The sequence below is a fragment of the Mus caroli genome, chromosome 13 (genome assembly GCF_900094665.2).
Source record: "Mus caroli chromosome 13, CAROLI_EIJ_v1.1, whole genome shotgun sequence".
In the NCBI taxonomy this organism is placed as follows: Eukaryota; Metazoa; Chordata; class Mammalia; order Rodentia; family Muridae; genus Mus; species Mus caroli.
The window spans coordinates 9279314-9301175 of NC_034582.1; the positions used below are offsets into that span (position 1 = coordinate 9279314).

The 21862-nt window shown below is 39.0% G+C and overlaps 1 protein-coding gene across 3 annotated transcripts in view; it reads left to right on the top strand.

The window, feature by feature from the left end:
- Lyst (lysosomal trafficking regulator) overlaps positions 1-21862 on the top strand; it is a 173671-nt gene that overhangs the window by 12545 nt on the left and 139264 nt on the right. For all 3 annotated transcript variants that reach the window (XM_029468643.1, XM_029468642.1, XM_021180035.2), the window contains exons 2-3: positions 10515-10600; positions 13173-13371. In XM_029468643.1, the coding sequence (XP_029324503.1) occupies positions 13180-13371 (192 nt within the window). In that variant the 5' untranslated portion in view covers positions 10515-10600; positions 13173-13179. The remainder of the gene's footprint in view (positions 1-10514; positions 10601-13172; positions 13372-21862) is intronic.

Here is a 21862-nt window from a genome sequence, read left to right on the forward strand (position 1 = left end):
CCTAGCTTCTGTAGCAGGCAGCAGGCAGCACAGAGACTCAGAAGTGGTCAAAATGCTGATAATAAGCAAGTGTGAGTGCCTAGCTTCACCCTTTGACAAGGCTCAGGGGATGCCATAGAAGAGGAGGAGGAGGAGGGGGGGGAGAGGGAGAGGAAGAGGAAGAGGAGAAGAAGGAGGAGGGGAAGGAAGAAGGAGGGAGAGGGAGAGGGAGAGGGAGGAGAGGGAGAGGGAGAGGGAGAGGGAGACTTGTTTGAAATGAGTTATAGTCCTCTATGGATATCTGGTTAATCTTCAAATGACTTTTTAATGTTTCTTCAACAAGTATGAAGAGCTATGCCTATAATAGAAGTTTAAGAACTTTTAAAAAAGCCTGTAGTCTTTGAATTATAATCTTTAATATAACATAAATGATATATCAACTTTTTCCATTAATTAATTTATTTGTTAACTTTGCATCCCAATCACAACCCCCCTTCCACCTCCTCCCACCATGCCCCTTCTGCTTCTCCTCTGAGAAGGAGAGCCCTTCCTGGGTCCCAACCAACCCTGGCACATCACGTCACTGCAGGACTGGTCATATCCTCTTTCACTGAGGTCATCTAGGTAGCCCAGTCAGGGGAACAGGATCTACAGGCAACAGAGTCAAAGACATCCAGTTGTTGGGGGACCCACATGAAGACCAAGCTGCACATATGTGGCACGTGTATGTGTGTGAGGAGCCTAGGTCCAGCCCACATATGCTCTTTTGTTATTGATTCAGTCTCTGGGAGTCCCCAAATGACCAGGTTTGTTGACTCTGTTGGTCTTTCTGTAGAGTTCCTGTTCACGCTGGGACCCTCAATCCTTCTCCCCCAACTCTTCCACAAGACTCCCTGAATTCCATCTGTTTGGTTTTGGGTCTGTGCTCCTGTTTTGGTTAGCTACTGGGTGGCCAGATATCTGGAATGGGGGATGAGACGAGGAAAGTTATAAGATGTCTATGGGAATGACTCTAGCTGAAACTCCTAGCAGTGGGGGCTATGGAGCCTGATGTGACCTCCTCCTGTAGTCAGGTAGGACTCCTAGTGGAGAGACAAGGACACCAACCCATTCACAAAACCTTCAACCCAAAATTTGTCTTGCCTATGAAAACTGCAAGGACAATGATGGAGCAGAGACTGAGGGGATGGCCAACCAGTGACTGGCCCAACTTGAGACCCAATCCATGGGCAAAAAGAACTAATCCCTGGCACTATTTTTTTTTCTTTTTTGGGAGGCGGTTTTCGAGACAGGGTTTCTCTGTATAGCCCTGGCTGTCCTGGAACTCACTTTGTAGACCAGGCTGGCCTCGAACTCAGAAATCCGCCTGCCTCTGCCTCCCGAGTGCTGGGATTAAAGGCGTGTGCCACCACGCCCGGCTCCCTGGCACTATTAATGATACTCTGTTATGCTTACAGACAGGAGCCTAGAATGACTATCCTCCTAGAGGCTCCACTCAGCTGCTGACAATATCAACTTTTATTCCTAAGGTTTGTTTAAAGATAGTAAACTTTACTAAGAACTTTAAGAGTTTGTGTAGCACATTTCTTAGTACTTCACAGCTAACTGTGGAACAGAAAAAGTCTTTTCTAAGTTCATATTAGAGCCTTAGCTTGGGAAAGTTTTTTAAAAGTATTTGCATATTTAGGTGCTTTCTATCAAAGTTAACATTGAGTTGGTATTTATTGACTTCTTACTGTTTATAGCATTGATGATAGTTTTTAAAAATAAGATCTGGATTTTAAAAAATCTTTAATTTAATTTAAGTTTTGCCTGCATGTATATCTGTGTACAACATGTATGCAGTGCTCGAAGAAACCAGAAGAAGATGTCAAATCCTTTGGAACTGGAGTTAACAGATGGTTGTAAGGTACTGTGTAGGTACTGGGATTTGAACCCAGGTCCTCTGGAAGAGCAACCAGTATTCCTAACCACTGGCCTCTAGGGTCCCTTCTTAAGAAAGTATAATTTAGTTTGTAAAGAAAGAATACAAGTATATGATACAGTGTGATGAATGATACTATAAAGGCATTTAGAAAAGGAATTACTAGTGATTTCCATGGCAAGAGCAACATGATAAAGCAGTGAACTAGAGTGGAGGACGTGTAACCTTTGGGGAAGAACTGTAGAGGAAGTGGTCCTGTGTGTTAGTTGTATAGAGATTGGAATGATAAAATGGTGGAGGATATTGCATGCTCTAAGAAAGGTATTGGGGTCACATATCCCATGAATTAGAATGTGGTTTGTAATTTCAAGGAACCTGAGTGACTTTTTTTTAAAAGCAGTTGTAAGATTTAGGTTAGATAGAAAACAGACCAGAGGTAGGAGATGAGGGCCCAGGAGTGCTTAGAAATAAAGCTAGAGAAGAAGGGGCCAGATTCAATGATGATAATAATAGCTAATAATTACTAATCTTCAGTCTGCCAAGTATTTGTGTTGTGAATGGAATGTCTCATTTAATTTTAATATCCCTGTCTCACAAATAACTCTTCCTAAAAGCTTGCCTATATAAGAAACAAGGGATCTCTTGGGAAGAAAAATGAGCTCACCCCAAATTATTGCTGCTGACTCCCTGAAATATAGAAGGAAAGAAAATTTAGGGACCGTTGCTTTCTTAGATTTCTGCCCTCTACACAAAATCATTCTAAATATATTTAGCTAAGTGTTTTTTTTTTTTTTAACAGCCCACACTGTTCCACATAACTTAAAAGTATTTCATTAAACACGTTTTCTAGTTTGACTTAATTTAAATGCATAATACAGAATAAATGTGGAAGCAGCACCACCATTTCTTTCCCCTTTCACTTCTTGAGGATTGGCATAGCTCCACATTTGTAATGTTGACCATCTAGGTCACAGCCAACTTTTTTTTTTTTTTTTTTTTTTTTTTTTGAGACAGGGTTTCTCTGTGTAGCCCTGGCTGTTCTGGAACTCACTTTGTAGACCAGGCTGGCCTTGAACTCAGAAATCCGCCTGCCTCTGCCTCCCAAGTCACAGCCTACTTTTACAAAGCTCTGCAGTGCTGACATTCTAGTGACACCTCATGTTAAGATGTAAATTCTTTCTATGAGGAGTAGTATCCTCTCAGGTCACACACTTGTTTGTTTAAAAGAAAAACAAAACATAAGAGAAGTAATAACAAGTTGACACATTTTTTTTTTCTATAAAAGAGAGAGAGAAGAGAGAGAAAAGAGAAAGAGAGAGAGAGAAGAGAGAGAATAAAGAAATTGAAAGTTAGGGTAGCAGGAAACTTGTGATGCGTAGGGCTGAAACAGCCTAGCTATATGTAGGTCTAGACCTGCCCTGACTAAATTGCTTGATAGCTACCCTTCTGAAAGACATGGGTATGAGAAGTCTCCCTGAAATTCATGCAATAACACGAAAAACATGAGATAAGAATTTGTACACCCAGCTTTTAAGCTCAGCCTTCGCTAATCTTAGATACACAAACTGTAGATAAATTGTTTGCCAGAATGTAACATGAACTGCCTCTAGTCTAATTCTTCATAGAGTCCTCATTCTTATTTGAAACCTCATGAGCTTGGCCTTCACTGACCCATTCTTGTTACTCTGTGCTTCCCACCAGAATGACTCATTAAGCTTTGCTTATACTGTTCTAGATAGTTCCTAACCTACAGCTCCCAAATTTCCAGTTCTCATAAATCACTGCCAAAGGCTTAAGAACCACATGCTTGCGCTTAGACACAACAAAAACTCCACCTCACTGGTATCAGTTTTCTGTGTTAATCTTGCAGAGCTGTGACCAAAATATCCAAGAGAAAAATCTAAAGGACGAAAGGTTTTGGCTTACAGATTCAGACTGTTCAATCTATGGTTGCATGGTCCCATGTGCTTGAGTAGAAGATCTTGACAGTGGCAGTATGTGACAAAGGAGATATAGACAGAGAAATAGATAAATTATCATTATAAAGTAAAAATTTTAAAACTGCCTATATTATTAAAAGTATATAAATGTAATGTGCTTTCTGTTTTGACATCTTTGGTTGGAAATCTGATGGCTGTTAGCACATCAAGCATTTGTCAGAAAGTTACATCGCAGCTCATATATCAACAGATGCCCTGTTGCTTGTATGATTCAATTTAATTGATATGCTTTAACTGAATTATTTTTAAAGAGACATTTGGGCTGGGGGGATGGCTCAGTGTATAACATTTTTGATATGCAAGCTTGAGGACCTGTGTTAAGATAACCGGTCCTAAGCTGGGCAGTGGGTACACACCTTTAATCCCAGCACTCGGGAGGCAGAGGCAGGCGGATTTCTGAGTTTGAGGCCAGCCTGGTCTACAGAGTGAGTTCCAGGACAGCCAGGGCTACACAGAGAAACCCTGTCTTGAAAAAACAAAACAAAACAAAACAAATTCCTGGTTTCTACATAAAAAAGTGGACATAGCAATGCATTCTTTAATCCAGCACTGGAGTGAGGGGTTTGAGCTAGGAGGATGGCCAGTGAGTCTGGCCAGTTGGTGAGTTGTACATTCAGAGACAGGTATGAGGGAAAGAGAGAAGAAAAGGAGAGAAGGGGAGAAAGCGGGAAATAGGGGAAAGAGGTAAGGAAGGGAGAGGAGGGGGAAGTGGGGAGGACCCTGTCTAAAAATAAGGCAGAGAGCAAGATTAAGATACCTGATATTGACCTCTGACTTCCACAAGCATGCATACCTGATATTGACCTCTGACTTCCATTTCCATGCATATATATATATGCATGGAAATAATAAATTTCACACCAATAATAAATTTGTTCAGCAGAGAGTCCTGTCTATGACTTGAATGAAACAGTTGAGGCTATCATTCTTGAACTGCCTTGATTCTTGGCTACTACCTGATAAGTTTGCCATATCTACACCTTCTAATCTCTTTCCTGTGGCATCAGACAGTGGTGTGATGCTTCTTGCTCTCTGCCCTGAGCCTGGCCTCTTTACCTGTACTCTTAACCCAATTATCACCTATTTTCTCTGACTTTTGGCTCTCACTCATTCCTTCTCTTGTTCCCATCTTTGATGGTTTTCCCCTTGTGGATACATTGGTATGTCAATAAATGGGCTCTTTGGGGTGGGGGAACAAATAAGCAAGACCCTGATATGGGCCTGTGGTATGTTTTAGTGGGAACATGCCCTTGGCTTTGTGTTCAATCTCCAGAAGCCATGTGAAGGTGGAAGGAGAGAAACAGCCTCAAAAAGTTGTTCCCTGAATCCACACATGTCCCCACCTCTATTATTTATTCACATAGACAATGATTAAACAAAATTTAAACTTTGTATAACATTTTGGTTTTTCTCATGTGTAAATACTCTTACTATGACTGAACTGCCTGGGAGAAGGGCCAGGCAGAGCCAGTTAAAGATATCTAGCTGTACCACAGGCGTTACTTCCTTAGAACCTAAAAATATGACTGGTTTCCCAAAAGTTTTCAAACAAAAATGAGATCCTTTATTTTTAAATATGACAAAAACCTTTCTTGGCCTGTGGCCTCTCTTTGTAGCATCCCCCTATATTTTCTTCTTTCCTAGTCTTGTTTTCTCAAAAAAAAAAAAAGTGATCTGTATTTATACTATTTCCTTATTTTACCCTGTGCTGGAAACTGTGAGTAGAGTTGACAAGGTTATTTTAAGAAGTTTTGGGATTGAAATATACAGCATAATGAATTTAGTCTTAGTAGTTACTGCAAAGAAATTCATCACTGGCCTAATGGATAGAGTCATACCTCACTTACCACGTGTGTTTTGGCCCTGGCAGCCATTCTGCACATATGTCTTAGCTCTTCTGCTCTTTGATGCCCAGGTGGCAACACCAGCAGTTCAGGCAGCCGCTGAGAGAGTTTTTCTGACTCCCTTCACTCCCTTTCTCTCTTCCCAATCTAATCTATCATCAAAATTATGCTCTGTAACCCTTAATAGACATTTATTATAATTGTACACTTCTACTATTGCTTAGGAGAAAAGGTCTCACCTTTTACTTGAAATAGTACAGCAGTCTTCAAATTGGTTTACATTACGCTATTTTTTTTCCTGAACTCTTGCTTCTACTTTGATACAAGAGTGATCTATCTGTCCAACATTTACTGTGTTATTCTATATTTAGTTAGTCCTGGGCTTTCTATTAGGCCTGTTCACCAGAATCTCTTAGGAAGCTTGTTAAATGGGTTTCTGTTGGGCCATCTTCAGCTTAGGGGATTGAAGTCTTTGAAGGTGTAACATTGGAAAGTGTATGGGTGACTCTGAGACCCACTAGCTAGTAGATTAAGTTCTTGGTATAATGTCAAAAGTCTTCTGATTTTCACCTTCTACTCCATCCTCCTTTTCCCTGTATTCTAATTATAATAATACAATTATAATTACAATATCATACTTAGTATAATGTCCTCAGTGACTTAGCTGGAACTGCTTCCTGTCTGAAATACTTTTTTCCCTCACTTTTGTCCGTCTTCTACTTAAAGCTCCTTTAGCTTAAAGATCACCTCTTTCAGAAAGCTTTCTGGACTCGAATTTGGGTCAGGTGCCCTTAACAGTTTAAAGGATCCTCAATCCTGGCTTTCCTTTGTCACTGTATCACGAGCTTTTTGTGGTAGAGACAGATTTTTGTGCATGTGTGTTTTACATTCCTTTTTACATGCTTTTTTAAAATTACATTTATTTATTTGTATATGTTGGCGATGTGTATCCCATGACACGTGCATCCAAGTCAGAGGACAACTTGCTGGAGTCAGTTCCTTCCTTCCACCTTGTGAGTTCCTGGAATCAAACTTAGGTCATCAAGTGTGGTGGCAAGCACCTTTACCTACTGAGCCATTTTGCTGACCCAGTGTTAGTGTTTCGTATTCTTAATCCAGTACCAACTAGATGTTCTGTCATTATAAACAGGAAGAACATGGAACCAGGCTGGTGTGTTAAATTAGTTCTTGTCACTGACAAGTGAGAGAAATAATTTAAAGGAGAAAGATTTATTTGTGTTTGTGGTGTCTTATGTCTCACTTGATGGTTATCTGGTTTCATTGCTTTTGTTCCTGAGGTAAGGCAGAAAATCGTGCCAGTAGGATCATATTAGAGAAAGGCTATTTACTTTGTAGTAACTAGGAAGCAGAGGTAACAGGAAGGGGTCAGTGCCAAGATACCCACTTTAGGGGCATATCTTCAGCAACCCACCTCCTCCAGCTAGCTCTGCCTTCTACAATTTTTTTACCTCCTGATTGTCATTGAACCTTGATGTATCAGTGGATTGAACCAGTGATTGGGTCAGAACCCTCCAGATCCAATTCTCTCTGGAAAACGCCTCAGATATACTCAGCGGTACTGGTCTCACAGTTCAATAAAATTGCCAAGATTAGCCACCACAGCTGGATTACAGCAAATTGAGGTATGGGGTTCAGGCACATGAGAAATGACTTAGCAGGTAGAAGCATTTGCCACATGAGCCTCATGACCTGAATTCAATCCTTAGAATGCTTGTAAAGGTAGAAAGAGAACTGACTCTACACAATTGTCCTCTGACTTCTACATATATGCCATGGGATGTGTGCATACGTGGTTTGAATGAGAACAATTGCCATAGGCTCATGTTTGAATACTTGGTTCTTGATTGATGAAACTGTTTGGAAAGAAGAGGTCTGGACTTGAGAGAGGAGATATGTCACTGGGGGGTCAGAGTAGGGAGGTGAGCTTTGAAGTTGGAGAAGACCATACCATTCCTAGTTAGCACTCTCTCTGCCTCCTGCCTGTGGAGCAGATGTAAGCTGCTAGATTCTGTTCCTGGACCATGCCTGCCTGCCTACTGCCATACTCCTAGTCATGATGGCCATGGGCTCACCCTTTGAAACTGTAAGCCCCAAGAAACTTGTCTGTAAGTTGCCTTGGTCATAGTGTCTCTTAGCAACAATAGAAAAATAACAAAAGCATATGTTCATATACAATAATAATAAAATTAAAATAAAAAATAAGTTTGTAAGGTTTAAAGAAAATATAAATAAGGTGCCATGGATATAGACTCTGGAAACAAAAGTAATCATATAGCAGTCATAGTGTTTTTAATGGAACAACTGTAAATATATGAAGGACAAAGAGATAGGAAAATAAATGAGGCAAATAGACTGATTTTAAAATAGCATGTGCAGAAGGAAGAAGGATATGAAACCATATAATATTCATACACAAGACTCAAAAACACATTCTACAAATAAACAAATTGTTAACAAACTGACCCTGTAATTAAATTCAAAGAATAAGAAAAAGTTCTCAGCTTCCATTCTTCGTTTTCTCTGACTAGGAGAGAATGATCTGTAGGCCGACTAATGAAGATAAAAATAAGAAACATAAAAGAAAATTGAAGCCCAAGGCAAGAGAGGAGATCTAGGACCTGGCTAGTCTAGATGAATTCACACCTCAGGGTCAGATTCCATGCAGATTTGTTAATGTTTTGGCTAAACTGGTAATCTTTGAGGAATTGTAATAAACATGAAAACTTGTAAGAAGCTGTGGAAGTTCAGTGTTTGAAAATTTAAGAGAATGCAGATTCCATAGATTTTAGTGAACTTGACATTATTCCCACAAAATTCTAGAGATGATCTTAAAATATTGGTAGATATTTACACACAGGAAAGGTGAGCAGTAATGTGCCTCAGTTCTCTAAGAAGAATTTATTCCAGATAATATAGCTCACCCTGCCCACTTTGATGGCAGGTACAGCTACAGCTGTACTGTATCTAGATTTCTGTGGGATGTTGACTGAGTTATTGCTGCAGTGTTGTGGTGTGGCCTGCACCTACTCCCTAATTCTCACAAAGATCTGTGTACTCTTGCATGGCTTCTTGTTCCATTTCCTGTCTGCTTAATTTCCCAGAGCTTATAATAATGTGTGATCAAGACTGTGTGCCAAGATACTCAAGGCAGGTCTTTGGATTTTAAGTATTTTGAAATAGTTGAAAATCACATTTATTTTATAATCCTTGTTATTAAAAATAAAGCCCGTAGCTAATGAAGAAACATTTTCTCATGTCTTCTAGGTAAAACTAGAGCTAAACTATACAGATAGATAAACCAAAGCATCTTATCACTCTGAAGCACAAAATTTCCCTTACATTCTGAAGGAGCTTTCATTGTATTATACACAGAAAACCTTGAGTTTCATTTCAAGAATTCAAAGAAAACAAGGAATTTAAGAATATGAATTTTGGTGGGAATTTATCATTATTTGGTTTTGGTATTTTGAGTTCTCCTATATCTTCAAATACCATTCGCCCTGCTAGGAGAGTAATAAATTGGCTGTCTGTAGGAACACTGAGCTATATATGGGTGATAGTCTACCATTCCCTCGATTTCCCTGTTTAGAAGACTGATACTTGTCTCATTCTCCTTTGTGGTTAATTTGTGTCTTATCTGGAAGTAGGAGTTGGAAAAGGAAGAGTGCTGTGATGAAGTTTATAGCTCTATATTCCAGGATTTCTTTCTTGAAGACTCAGTTCTTAGAGCTAGGCGTTTATTCTTTATTTTACATTTTTTAATTAAGAATTTCATGTTTGCATATATTGTTTTGATCAGTCCCACACCCTATTCCCTCCTTTCCAACTCCTCCCTTACCTGCACCACTGCTATTCCCTATGTTCAGTTTTCACATGCCCCGCTTTTCTCTCTTTTTTAAAATCCCAGAGTCCACTTCATGTTGCCAGTAGACATAGGTGTGGAGCCATCTGCTGGAGCCTAGGAAGCCTCTTAGGTGCTGTATCCCTGAGGAAAAGTGACTGAGCTTCCTAGCAGTCGTCAGTTGCCTGTAACTCTTCAGGGGAGAAGCTTCCTGACCACCTCCCCTCTTCATCCTGGGGTTTTGTGTGGATTGATCTTGTGTAGGTCTTGAGCATTCAGTCACAGCCACTGTCAGTTTCTCTGTGAAACTTTCCTGTTGTATTGTGGAAAACGCTGTTGTACTATAGGCATCTGTGCTTCTGGTTCTTACAATCGTTCTATCTCCTTCCTACATCCCTGAGTCTTGGGAGGAAGGGTGTGATACAGATGTCCCATTTGTGGCTGAACAAGCCACAATCTCATATTCTTTGCATATTGACCAGTTATGGGTCCCTGTGTTAAATTACTGTCTCCTACAAGCTTCTCTGATTCCAGTTGAGAGATGCACTAATTTAGGAGTTGGTGCTATCTCTGCTAGATATGTAGCTTTGCCCCATTCTCAGCTTGGGTGGTCGGGGCTGGGGTTGCCCGTTGGGTAGCTTCCTGTATAAGGTGTGGGGCTCTGCCCCTTTCCCAGGTGGCAGGTTATTAGGGGTCAGCAGGTGAGTGGATAGGCAGAGCTACCTGTGAGGTGGTTCTCAGAGGTCCTCAGCTGGCTAGGATTTCTGTGGTTTTGGGATTACAAATAATTAATTGACTGTTACCTGTATCACATACAAAAACAGGCTACTGATTTTTTTGTCAGAACTTTATTAACATTATTTGATTATTATTGCCACTAATGTATTTGTATCTTCTTCTTATAGGTGAAGCCTTATGCTGAGACAATTTTATCTAGTTCATGAACCAAAATTACATACAAGCTGAATGTTACAGAAGTGTTGAAAGACTGGTGAGTAACATAATAAGTCGACAGATTCTTCCTAGGAAAGTGTATATACAGATCGCTGTGATTTAGTATAGCACATACTGCTAGGTGATTCAAAGCAGCGGCTGTCAGTCTATGAGTCATAAGCCCTTTGGGGTTGAATGCCCCTTTCTAGGAGCTGCATATCACATAGCCTGCATATCAGATATTTATATTTATGATTCATAACAGTAGCAAAATGATAGTTATGAAGTAGCAACGAAAATCATTTCATAGTTAGGAGCTGTTATTAAAGGTTGAGAAGCACTGGTTTAAAGGAAAGAAAATAATATTAAAAGGAAAAGTGCTTATAAATACCTAAGACACACTTTCTATATAAAAGTTTTATGTAGTAAATATTTCTATAGCTGTAAACATGTATACACTATAAAACATGGATGGTAATGATAAGTATCAGGTGGTGTGGGTGTAGGTTTCCTGTGATGTAATCGTGGTTCCTGTGCACACACATACGAATATTCACAAACTTAACTCAATTCTGCATGTTGGCTACAATCTCATGTTATAGATTTTTTTAAAAAAATGCTTGTGTGTAGTTTATGTGTATCCTTTGTATTTGTGCTCCTCACATTATGTTTCTGTATACTTTTCTGAGTATGTGAAATATTGGAAAAGTTTAAGGAACATATATGGCTGTCTTTTCAGTTGATTCTCAGAATGGATGGAAAATATTCAAGTATATCGAACGTTTAACTGGGAAGTAATGTACACAATGTACAACATAGAAATAGAAATACCTTTAGTGCCATATTAGTATTGTGTTATATTTGTGTTCATGTGATTAGGATGGAACTTTTGTAAGAATAGTGCATAGAGTTTAAGAACTTTGGCATTTTGTAGATAGTGGTAATTTGTTGCCCAGCATAGTAATTATAGTCAGTGATGATATATTATATTCTTTTAAAGTGTAAAGCCATGGGCTTCAGTGTTCTCATAAGTGTAGCATAATTAAACTCACTAATTAACTTGATTTAACCAGTCCAGAGTGTGTGTAAGTAGATATATGTGTAGTTAAAATATTGTGTTACATGCAATAACTAAAATTTTGTCAGATTAAAAAAAAAAGAGCAAGAGAGCTAATGTGAAAAAAAGCTGTTACATGTATGAATGTTTTTCTTGTATTTATGTGTGTGCACCATGTGCATGCCTGCTGCCTGCAGAGGCCAGAAGAGGGTGTCAGACCCCTAGGAACTGCAGTTACAGAAGGTTGTCAGCTGTCATGTGGGTTCTGGGAACTAAACTTAGGTTCTCTGCAAGAGCAGCAACTATTCTGTTTTGTCTTTTATTAGATATTTTCTTTATTTACATTTCAAATATTTTCCCCTTTCCAGGTCACCCCTCTGGAAACTCCCTATCCTGTCTATCCTCCCCCTGCCTCTATGAAGGTGCTCCCCCACCCACCCACCCAGTCCCGCCTTCCTGCCCTGACATCCCCCTACACCGGGGCATTGAACCCCCACAGGACCAAGGGCCGCTCTTCCCACTGATGTCCAACAAGGCCATCCTCTGCCACATACACGGCTAGAGCCATGGGTCCCTCCATGTGCAGCAACTATTCTTAAGTGCTAAGCCTTCTCCAGCCTTCCAAATTACTTCTGACCATAGATAAAGCTATTCTGAAATTCTTTGAATATTACATTTGTGATTTTGTTTTCTGAACGTTTATACATTTTCCCTCTATATTCATCCCTGTATGTTTTACCTTGCTGTTTTCCTTAATCTTAAATGCCATATTGCCTTTTATTTGGCTAAAAGTGGCAAAAGCTCAGCAGCTGAATTTCTGCAGTTCTCACTCACCTGACAGGAACCACCATTTCCAGCACTGACTAAGTGGTTTTTGGAGGGTAGGCCAGTGACGGCATTGTATCAAGAGGAAAACTGTGTGTTGTATATATTATTTATCCTATAGCTTAGTATTTATTTATTTTCATTTTATGTGCATGAGTATCTTTTTTGCATACACACACATGCACACACACACGTGCGCGTGTGCGTGTGTGCGTGTGTGTGTATATTCAAGTTGGGTGTGGTGGCAAATGCCAGAAGGAGACCTAGAATCCCCTGGAACTGGAGTTACAAGGCAGTTGTAAGTTGCCATATGGATTCTAGGACTGAATCTAGGTCCTCTGCAGGAACAGCAAGAGTTCTTAACCACTAAGCCATTTCTGCAACCTCCAGTTTAAATTTTTAAAAGATCAATTTATCTGTTTTAAACATGTAAAGCAAGAACCCTTTCCTAAGTAATGGTTTATTATGTAAGAGAGAAAGTCAGACCCTCCCTGAACTACCACTGCTCACTAGTGTCTTCTCCCACGCAGTGTCATTTATGTCTGCCTACTGTGTTTAGGTGTTTCAAACCTGGTACTAGCACTGTCGTAGGAATTACCTAATAAGGTCAGAGCTATTCCTGAGAATAGTAGAGAGCTAGGAACTGAAATATAGCAGTTTTAAGTAAGTCTACAGAAATCACATATATTAAAAGGTAAATGTACATTTATTTTTTAAAAAAAATTCTCATATCCTGTTCATTTTATAGCTCTGTCATGAGCACGGACAGCAACTCATTGGCACGTGAGTTTCTGATTGATGTCAACCAGCTTTGCAATGCAGTGGTCCAGAGGGCGGAAGCCAGGGAAGAAGAAGAAGAGGAGACACACATGGCAACTCTTGGACAGTACCTTGTCCATGGACGAGGATTTCTGTTACTTACCAAACTAAATTCTATCATTGATCAGGTAACGTCATAGCAGACAATTGTTCATTAGTATGTTACTGTTGGTCATCGATTAGTAACTTCCTGATTTCATACTTCCTCAGAATCTCTTTGTGTTAAAGAGATTGACACATTATGTATCTTTCACATTACTCCAACAACAAAAAAAAGCCCTATTTGCGAAAATATTATTTATTTGGATACTTTAAAAACTGAAACATTTTAGAATTTCAAATGGCCATTTTTCTAAACAGGTTTTGTATATAGGCTTTTTGTAGTTGATTTGAACACATAAGTCATAAACTATAAGTCACCAATATTACATTGTTAATACATTAAGGAAATAAATAGAAGCACTTCCCTTTGGTGTCATTTAACCAAAATCAAGGCCAGATTTAGATTCTCTACATAGACATGTTCTCTATGTCTTCCACCCTTTGTCTGTTGCATGAGTCTGAATCTGTGACTGCCTGAAGTTTGTCTTGTGAATCTGTCTGTGTCTGTGTGTGCTGTCCCTAGCTGTGTGCCTGTCCCTAACAAAGGGTTTTGTTCTGTCTTCATTGAACATCACAGAAGGTATCTCATGGGGAAGGAATGAGGGATGCTTTACTGAAATCTTTAACAGGGTTTTACAAGGGCTTAAGTATAGACTGATTGACTCCAACTGACCCAGATAACAAACAAACAGCACTACAGACATCATTGTTTATCAGGTAATACCCCAATGTTGAGTTCAGCATTTATGGTGGTTATTCATTTTACAAGATTGCTTTCAAGTTGGGTGTGGTGGTGGCACATGCCTTTAATCCTAGTTCTCAGAAGTCAGAGGCAGGCAGATGTCTGAGTTTAAGGCCAGCCTGATCTACCTAATGAGTTCCTATACAGCCAGGGCTGTTATACCAAGAAACCCTGTCTCAGAAACAACAACAACTACTCACCCTCCAAAACAACAAAAACAAAAAACTAAAATAAAACAAAAGATTGCTTTCAACTTCTATATTTGCTGCTTTCAGCAAGTGATTATTAGAGCATGCACACATTGTTTTGAATCAAGGGCATGGAAGAGTGCACAATTTAAGATTACAACTATGCATTAGCTTATATGCAGTATATGCATTATAAAAGTCGATTATATGAGAAATTCAAGCAAATAAAGTTGAATGTTAAATCATTTTCTTAAAGGCAGAAAACCAACATGTTGAGTACATGGTATGTCTTAATGAGGGTTTCCATGACTGTGAAGAGACACCATGACCAAGTCAACTCTTATAAAGGAAAACATTTAGCTGGGGCTGGCTTACAGTATCAGAGGTTTAGTCCATTATCGTCATGGTGGCAGACATGACACCGTCCAGGCAGATATAGTGGTGGAGAAGGAGCTAAGAATTATAGATCTTTATCTACAGATAGCAGAAGGAGACTGTATACCACACAGGGTGTAGCTTGAGCATAGATCACAAAGTCCATTCCCACACCTACTCCAACAAGGCCATACATCTTAATTGTGCCAATCCCAATGGGCCAAGCATTTAAACATAGGAATCTATGGAGGCCATACCTGTCCAAACCACCACAGAGTAGAATAACAGTTTTAAGTGTTTTGTTTTGTTTTGAGACAGGATTTCCCTATGTAGTCCTGGATTTCTTAGAATTCACTGTATAGACCAGAGAGGCCTCAAATCCATAGAGACTTGTCTTCCTCTGCCTCCCAAGTGCTAAGATTAAAGACATGCACCGCTACATCTTGGTTCACTCTTAAATCTTAGGTGACTTCAAGGTATATTATTGACTCTGGCTGAGGTTCAGCAAAAGATCTAGTCTTATAAAATGGAAGAAACATTTTCTTTTTTTTTTAAATCCTTATTTTTTAAATTAGGTATTTATTTCATTTACATTTCCAATGCTATCCCAAAAGTCCCCCACCTGCTCCCCCACCCACTCACTCCCACTTCTTGGCCCTGTCGTTCCCCTGTACTGAGGCATATAAAGTTTCTTTCCACTGATGGCCGACTAGGCCATTATCTGATTCATATGCAGCTAGAGACACGAGCTCGGGGGGCAGGGGGGGGGTAACTGGATTATTGGATGGATCCCTGGGTATGGCAGTCTCTAGATGGTCCATCCTTTCGTCTCAGCTCCAAACTTTGTCTCTGTAACTCCTTCCATGGGTGTTTTNTTCCCAATTCTAAGAAGGNGCAAAGTGTCCACANTTTGGTCTTCNTTCTTCTTGAGTTTCATGNGTTTNGCANATTGTATCTTATATCTTGGGTATTCTAAGTTTCTGGGCTAATATCCACTTATCAGTGAGTACATATTGTGTGAGTTCCTTTGTAATTGGGTTACCTCACTCAGGATGATGCCCTCCAGGTCCATCCATTTGCCTAGGAATTTCATAAATTCATTCTTTTTAATAGCTGAGTAGTACTCCATTGTGTAAATGTACCACATTTTCTGTATCCATTCCTCTGTTGAGGGGCATCTGGGTTCTTTCCAGCTTCTGGCTATTATAAATAAGGCTGCTATGAACATAGTGGAGCATGTGTCCTTCTTACCGGTTAGAACATCTTCTGGATATATGCCCAGGAGAGGTATTGCTGGATCCTCCGGTAGTACTATGTCCGATTTTCTGAGGAACCACCAGACTGATTTCCAGAGTGGTTGTACAAGCTTGCAATCCCACCAACAGTGGAGAAGTGTTCCTCTTTCTCCACATCCTCGCCAGCATCTGCTGTCACCTGAATTTTTGATCTTAGCCATTCTGACTGGTGTGAGGTGGAATCTCAGGGTTGTTTTGATTTGCATTTCCCTGATGATTAAGGATGTTGAACATTTTTTCAGGTGCTTCTCAGCCATTCAGTATTCCTCAGGTGAGAATTCTTTGTTTAGCTCTGAGCCCCATTTTTTAATGGGGTTATTTGATTTTTTGGAGTCCACCTTCTTGAGTTCTTTATATATATTGGATATTAGTCCCCTATCTGATTTAGGATAGGTAAAGATCCTTTCCCAATCTGTTGGTGGCCTTTTTGTCTTATTGACGGTGTCTTTTGCCTTGCAGAAGCTTTGCAATTTTATGAGGTCCCATTTGTCGATTCTCGATCTTTCAGCACAAGCCATTGCTGTTCTATTCAGGAATTTTTCCCCTGTACCCATATCTTCTAGACTTTTCCCTACTTTCTCCTCTATAAGTTTCAGTGTCTCTGGTCTTTTGTGGAGGTCTTTGATCCACTTAGATTTGACCTTAGTACAAGGAGATAGGAATGGATCAATCCTCATTCTTCTGCATGATAACCACCAGTTGTGCCAGCACCATTTGTTGAAAATGCTGTCTTTTTTCCACTGGATGGTTTTTGCTCCCTTTGTCAAAGATCAAGTGACCATAGGTGTGTGGGTTCATTTCTGGGTCTTCAATTCTATTCCATTGGTCGACTTGTCTGTCGTTATACCAGATGACAGGAAATAATCAAACTCAGGGACGAAATCAACCAAGTGGAAACAAGAAGAACTATTCAAAGAATCAACCAAACGAGGAGCTGGTTCTTTGAGGAAAATCAACAAGATAGAGAAACCCTTAGCCAGACTCACTAGAGGGCACAGGGAAAGCATCCTGATTAACAAAATCAGAAATGAAAAGGGAGACATAACAACAGATCCTGAAGAAATCCAAAACACCATCAGATCCTTCTACCAAAGGCTATACTCAACAAAACTGGAGAACCTGGATGAAATGGAGAAGTTCCTAGACAGATACCAGGTACCAAAGTTGAATCAAGATCAGGTTAATGATCTAAACAGCCCTATATCCCCCAAAGAAATAGAAGCAGTCATTAATAGTCTCCCAACTAAAAAAAGCCCAGGACCAGATGGGTTTAGTGCAGAGTTCTGTCAGACCTTCAAAGAAGAACTAATCCCAGTTCTTCACAAACTATTCCACAAAATAGAATCAGAAGGTACTTTACCCAACTCATTCTATGAAGCCACAATTACTCTGATACCTAAACCACATAAAGACCCAACAAAGATAGAGAACTTCAGACCAATTTCCCTTATGAATATTGATGCAAAAATACTCAATAAAGTTCTTGCTAACCGAATCCAAGAACACATCAAAACAATCATCCATCCTGACCAAGTAGGTTTCATCCCAGGGATGCAGGGATGGTTCAATATACGGAAATCCATCAACGTAATCCAGTATATAAACAAACTCAAAGACAAAAACCACATGGTCATCTCGTTAGATGCGGAAAAAGCATTTGACAAGATCCAACACCCATTCATGATAAAAGTCTTGGAACATTTTCTTAATAATGCGTCTCCATAGCTTTTGACTTTTAATAGCATGAGATTACCATGTTTATTCATAGAAACATAGGATTATGATTCAAAAGAGGAATTTATGTTTTTCGTAAAGATCAGAATGCAGTTTTAGAAGTTTAGTGTGAATTAGATACATTTTTCTTTTTCTTTTTTCTTCACTCAATCCTTTTCCTCCTTCTCTCCTCAGGTTTTAGACCTCATAATATAACCCAGGGCAGCCTAGAACTCTTGACCCTCCCACCTCAGTTCCCTGGTACTAGGGCTTTAGGAGTATAGGTGTAGACACCATATCTAGCTCCTCTTTTTAAAGATACTATGTAAATAGCAACAGAAATAGATTTAACCAAGCCCGCTCAGTCAGTCAACAGGCTCTCCAGCATGGGAGTGGGGATTAAAAAGAAAAAAGACAGACCACATTGTAGCATGACCCCAGTAAATTCTGAAACTGGAGTCAAATTTAATTTTCCCAATCTGCTTTTTATACCATTTTAATTACATGCAAGTATTAAGGGCAAGCAATACAATAAAGAAATAACAAGGCAGTAAGCAAAGTCCGGGGATTACTGCCATGACAGTTGTTTAAAAGGGCTTGTCATAATGACCAAAATACTGGAGCCCACTTCCAAGTCCAAGCCCAAAATCTTTTGTTGCACACTAAGATTAAAATTCCTGCCTTACCCTACTTCCTTATTATAGCCTAAAGTTAGATTCTTACTGAAACTTACTTTCTTATCCTGCCCTAATGGCAGATTCCTGCCTAAGCTCATGTTCCTGTCATGGCCTATGTCAGATTCCTCCTGGAAGCCCATTTCCTTGTCCTTGGCCAATGTCAGACTCCTGACAAGCGGTACCCCAAAAGGCCCTTCATATATATTCATCAATAAATCTAATAAAAGAATATAATACTTTTGCATAGAATTCTATAAAACATTATTATAAGAAACCATGGGATATTTAATTAAGTAGAAAATGATTCAATTTCCATGTGTTCAAAGAATCATACTGTAAAGGTATATGTTTTCTCTAAATTGACCTATACCTTCCAGTATAGTCCCAATCAAAATCTCTGGCTTTTCAACTAATACTGTTATGCAGAAGTAATTTATTACAGTCTTTGTCCATTCCATATGCAAAATTCAGTTGTGTTTTGGACACTCAGAAATATGTGCATCATCACCGGAGTCATTTTAAATCACCCTCATTATCTCAAAAAGAAAGCTGTAGTCTAGCCATCCTTTTCCACCCTCCTCCTAGCCCTAAGCTACCACTAATCTGCTTTTCATGGCTGTAGATTTTACTTTCCCTTATAATCCACAAAATATCCTTTAATCTATTATTTAAATGTCTAAAATCATCTAAGTCATAATAGCAACAATAGTTTTTCTAGTAGTGTTTTGTTATATTTTAGAATTAGGCATCTAAATGAATTTGAAATGGTAACATTATGCTTTGATTAAATTATTTTATGTTTTGCCTACATACATGTCTGTGTACTGTGTATGTGCCTTGTACCCACAGAGGCCAGAAGAGGGTGTCAGATCACCTGACATTATAGTAACAGATGGTTGTGAACAGCCATGTGTGTAATGGAAATTGAACCCAGATCCTTTAGAAAGGAGCTTATGCTTTTAACTGCTGAGCCATCCTTCCAGTCCCATAGCTTATAATTTTATTTGTATTTCACTGACAACTAAATATGCTGAGCTTTTTTTCCCTTATAAGCTAAAAAGCATACTTTTTGTGAGTCTGTTCGAGTTATATGTCCTTTTTAAGGCTAGGCTATCTGTTTATTATCCAGCATAACAGTTATTATGAACTGTGTTGGATTGTAAATATGATAGATCCCTTTGTGAAATAACCTTTGATTTGTAGCTGAAGGACTAAAATTACTCAACCTTTAAATGCAATAATAATTTTTTATCTCTTCTTCCTACCTAGTCACCTTTTGGGAAAAAAAAAGCAATGATAGTAGGGACACTAGATGCTGTCTTTGGAGTTCAGACAAAGTGTGGACACTTTGTCCCTTCTTAGAATTGGGAACAAAACACCCATGGAAGGAGTTACAAAGACAAAGTTTGGAGCTGAGACGAAAGGATGGACCATCTAGAGACTGCCATACCCAGGGATCCATCCCATAACAGCCTCCAAACGCTGACACCATTGCATACACTAGCAAGATTTTGCTGAAAGGACCCAGATATAGCTGTCTCTTGTGAGACTATGCCAGGGCCTAGCAAACACATAAGTGGATGTTCACAGTCAGCTATTGGATGGATCACAGGACCCCCAGTGGAGGAGCTAGAGAAAGTACCCAAGGAGCTAAAGGGATCTGCAACCCTATAGGTGGAACAACAATATGAACTAACCAGTACCGCCAGAGCTCATGTCTCTAGCTGCATATGTATCAGAAGATGGCCTAGTCGGCCATCATTGGAAAGAGAGGCCCAGTACAGGGGAACGCCAGGGCCAAGAAGTGGGAGTGGGTGGGTAGGAGAGTGGGGAGGAGGGTATGGGGGACTTTTGGGATAGCACTGGAAATGTAAATGAAGAAAATACCTAATAAAAAAAATAAAAAATAAATAAAAATAAAAAAAATAGAATTCATCTATATTTGGTTGTTTGAGATAGTAAGTGGAGAATGACCATTTGAGTCCTTAAAGGAAATTAGTTAACAAGATGTCTCTTAAGATGGAATCCCACTAAACACAAAACTGCACATTGTAGAGCAGACTTCAGCTTTTGTATGAGTAGCGTCATTTTTTGAGTATTTGGGGGAAAGGGTGACTTACACCTTTTTTCCTCCACTATAAACCCATTTTGCTTTACCAATATTTATTATTAAGAATTAAGTAGACTCTTTATTGAGATAGAATCAACAAAGTAAATGTGCGTATGTAAACTATATAGATGGATGAATTTTGACATGGGTTTATTATGTCCCTGCAAGCACTGTCACACTCAGTGCTCCACCATGCCCTTTTCAGACAGCCTCTGCCAGCTGTCCACTGTGAGGTAACTGCTGTGTGGATTGCTGGCATCTGAGTGGAATTCTGTGATCACAGTTTGCCCTCTTGTGACTGAGCTTGTTGAATCCATGCTCTCGCATCAGTCAGTCAGTCATGTTTGTTTATTTGTTTCTGATTAGTGTTTTGTTGTACCACAGTTTAACTGTTTGCCTGTTGCTCAGCCATTTAGATTGTATGCATTTGGTTATTATGAATATAACTGCTGTGGACATTCTTTTAAGTCTTTTTGTGTTTATATCTTTCATTGGGCATGGAAATTACAGGTGAAAGGACAGTTATTTGTGCAACTTTGTAAGAACCTGCAAGTTGTTTTCAGTGGTTGAGCCATTTTTCAAAAATGTTCATTAGCTTTGTATGAGAATTTTAGTTGTTCTATATATAGCTTCTCTAAAATTTATGCCATCATCCTTCTAGTATTAGCCATTTTTAAGTGAGCATGAAAACTTTATTCCTGACAACTAAGGATGTTGACTATTTTTAGTTACATATATATATATATATGTATATAATATATATACATATAATATATATACACACACATATGTATATACATACATACATATATATTATATTATATGTGTGTGTGTGTGTGTAATGACTACTCTTTTCTGCAAGAGATATGTGTGCTATGACACTGGATGTGGTAGTTAGTACTAAACTGTATATATATAGTTTCCTGTCCTACATGTAGATATCTATGATGAAGTATAGTATATAAACTTAGCACAGTAAAAGATAAATAATAATTGATAAAATAATTCCACAATTGATAAAATTGTGGAAATGTGCTTTAATAAAAGTTATTTAAATTTTATGAGTTATTTCTGGAATTTCTTTTATTGTAGTAACTAACTGTGGGTAACCAAAACCACAGAAAGTGAAACTGAAAAAGGGGGACTCTTGTACGTTGTTTTATGAATGTCTAAGTTTGTTCCATTTTTGAAGGCCCATTTTTTTGTCATTCAGTACAGTTCTTCATGTATTAGAGGTAGAAGTCTTTGTTAGCAATCAAATATTTTCTTTGTGACAATCCCCTTCACTCCCCTACCCGTTCCTCCTTTCTTCTTGTATTATCTTCTCTTTGCTTTCTTTTCTTCCTTCCTTCCTTCCTTCTTTTGTTTTTTTAAGATAGGGTTTCAATAGGCAGTCCATGCCTGCCTCTAATTCTCC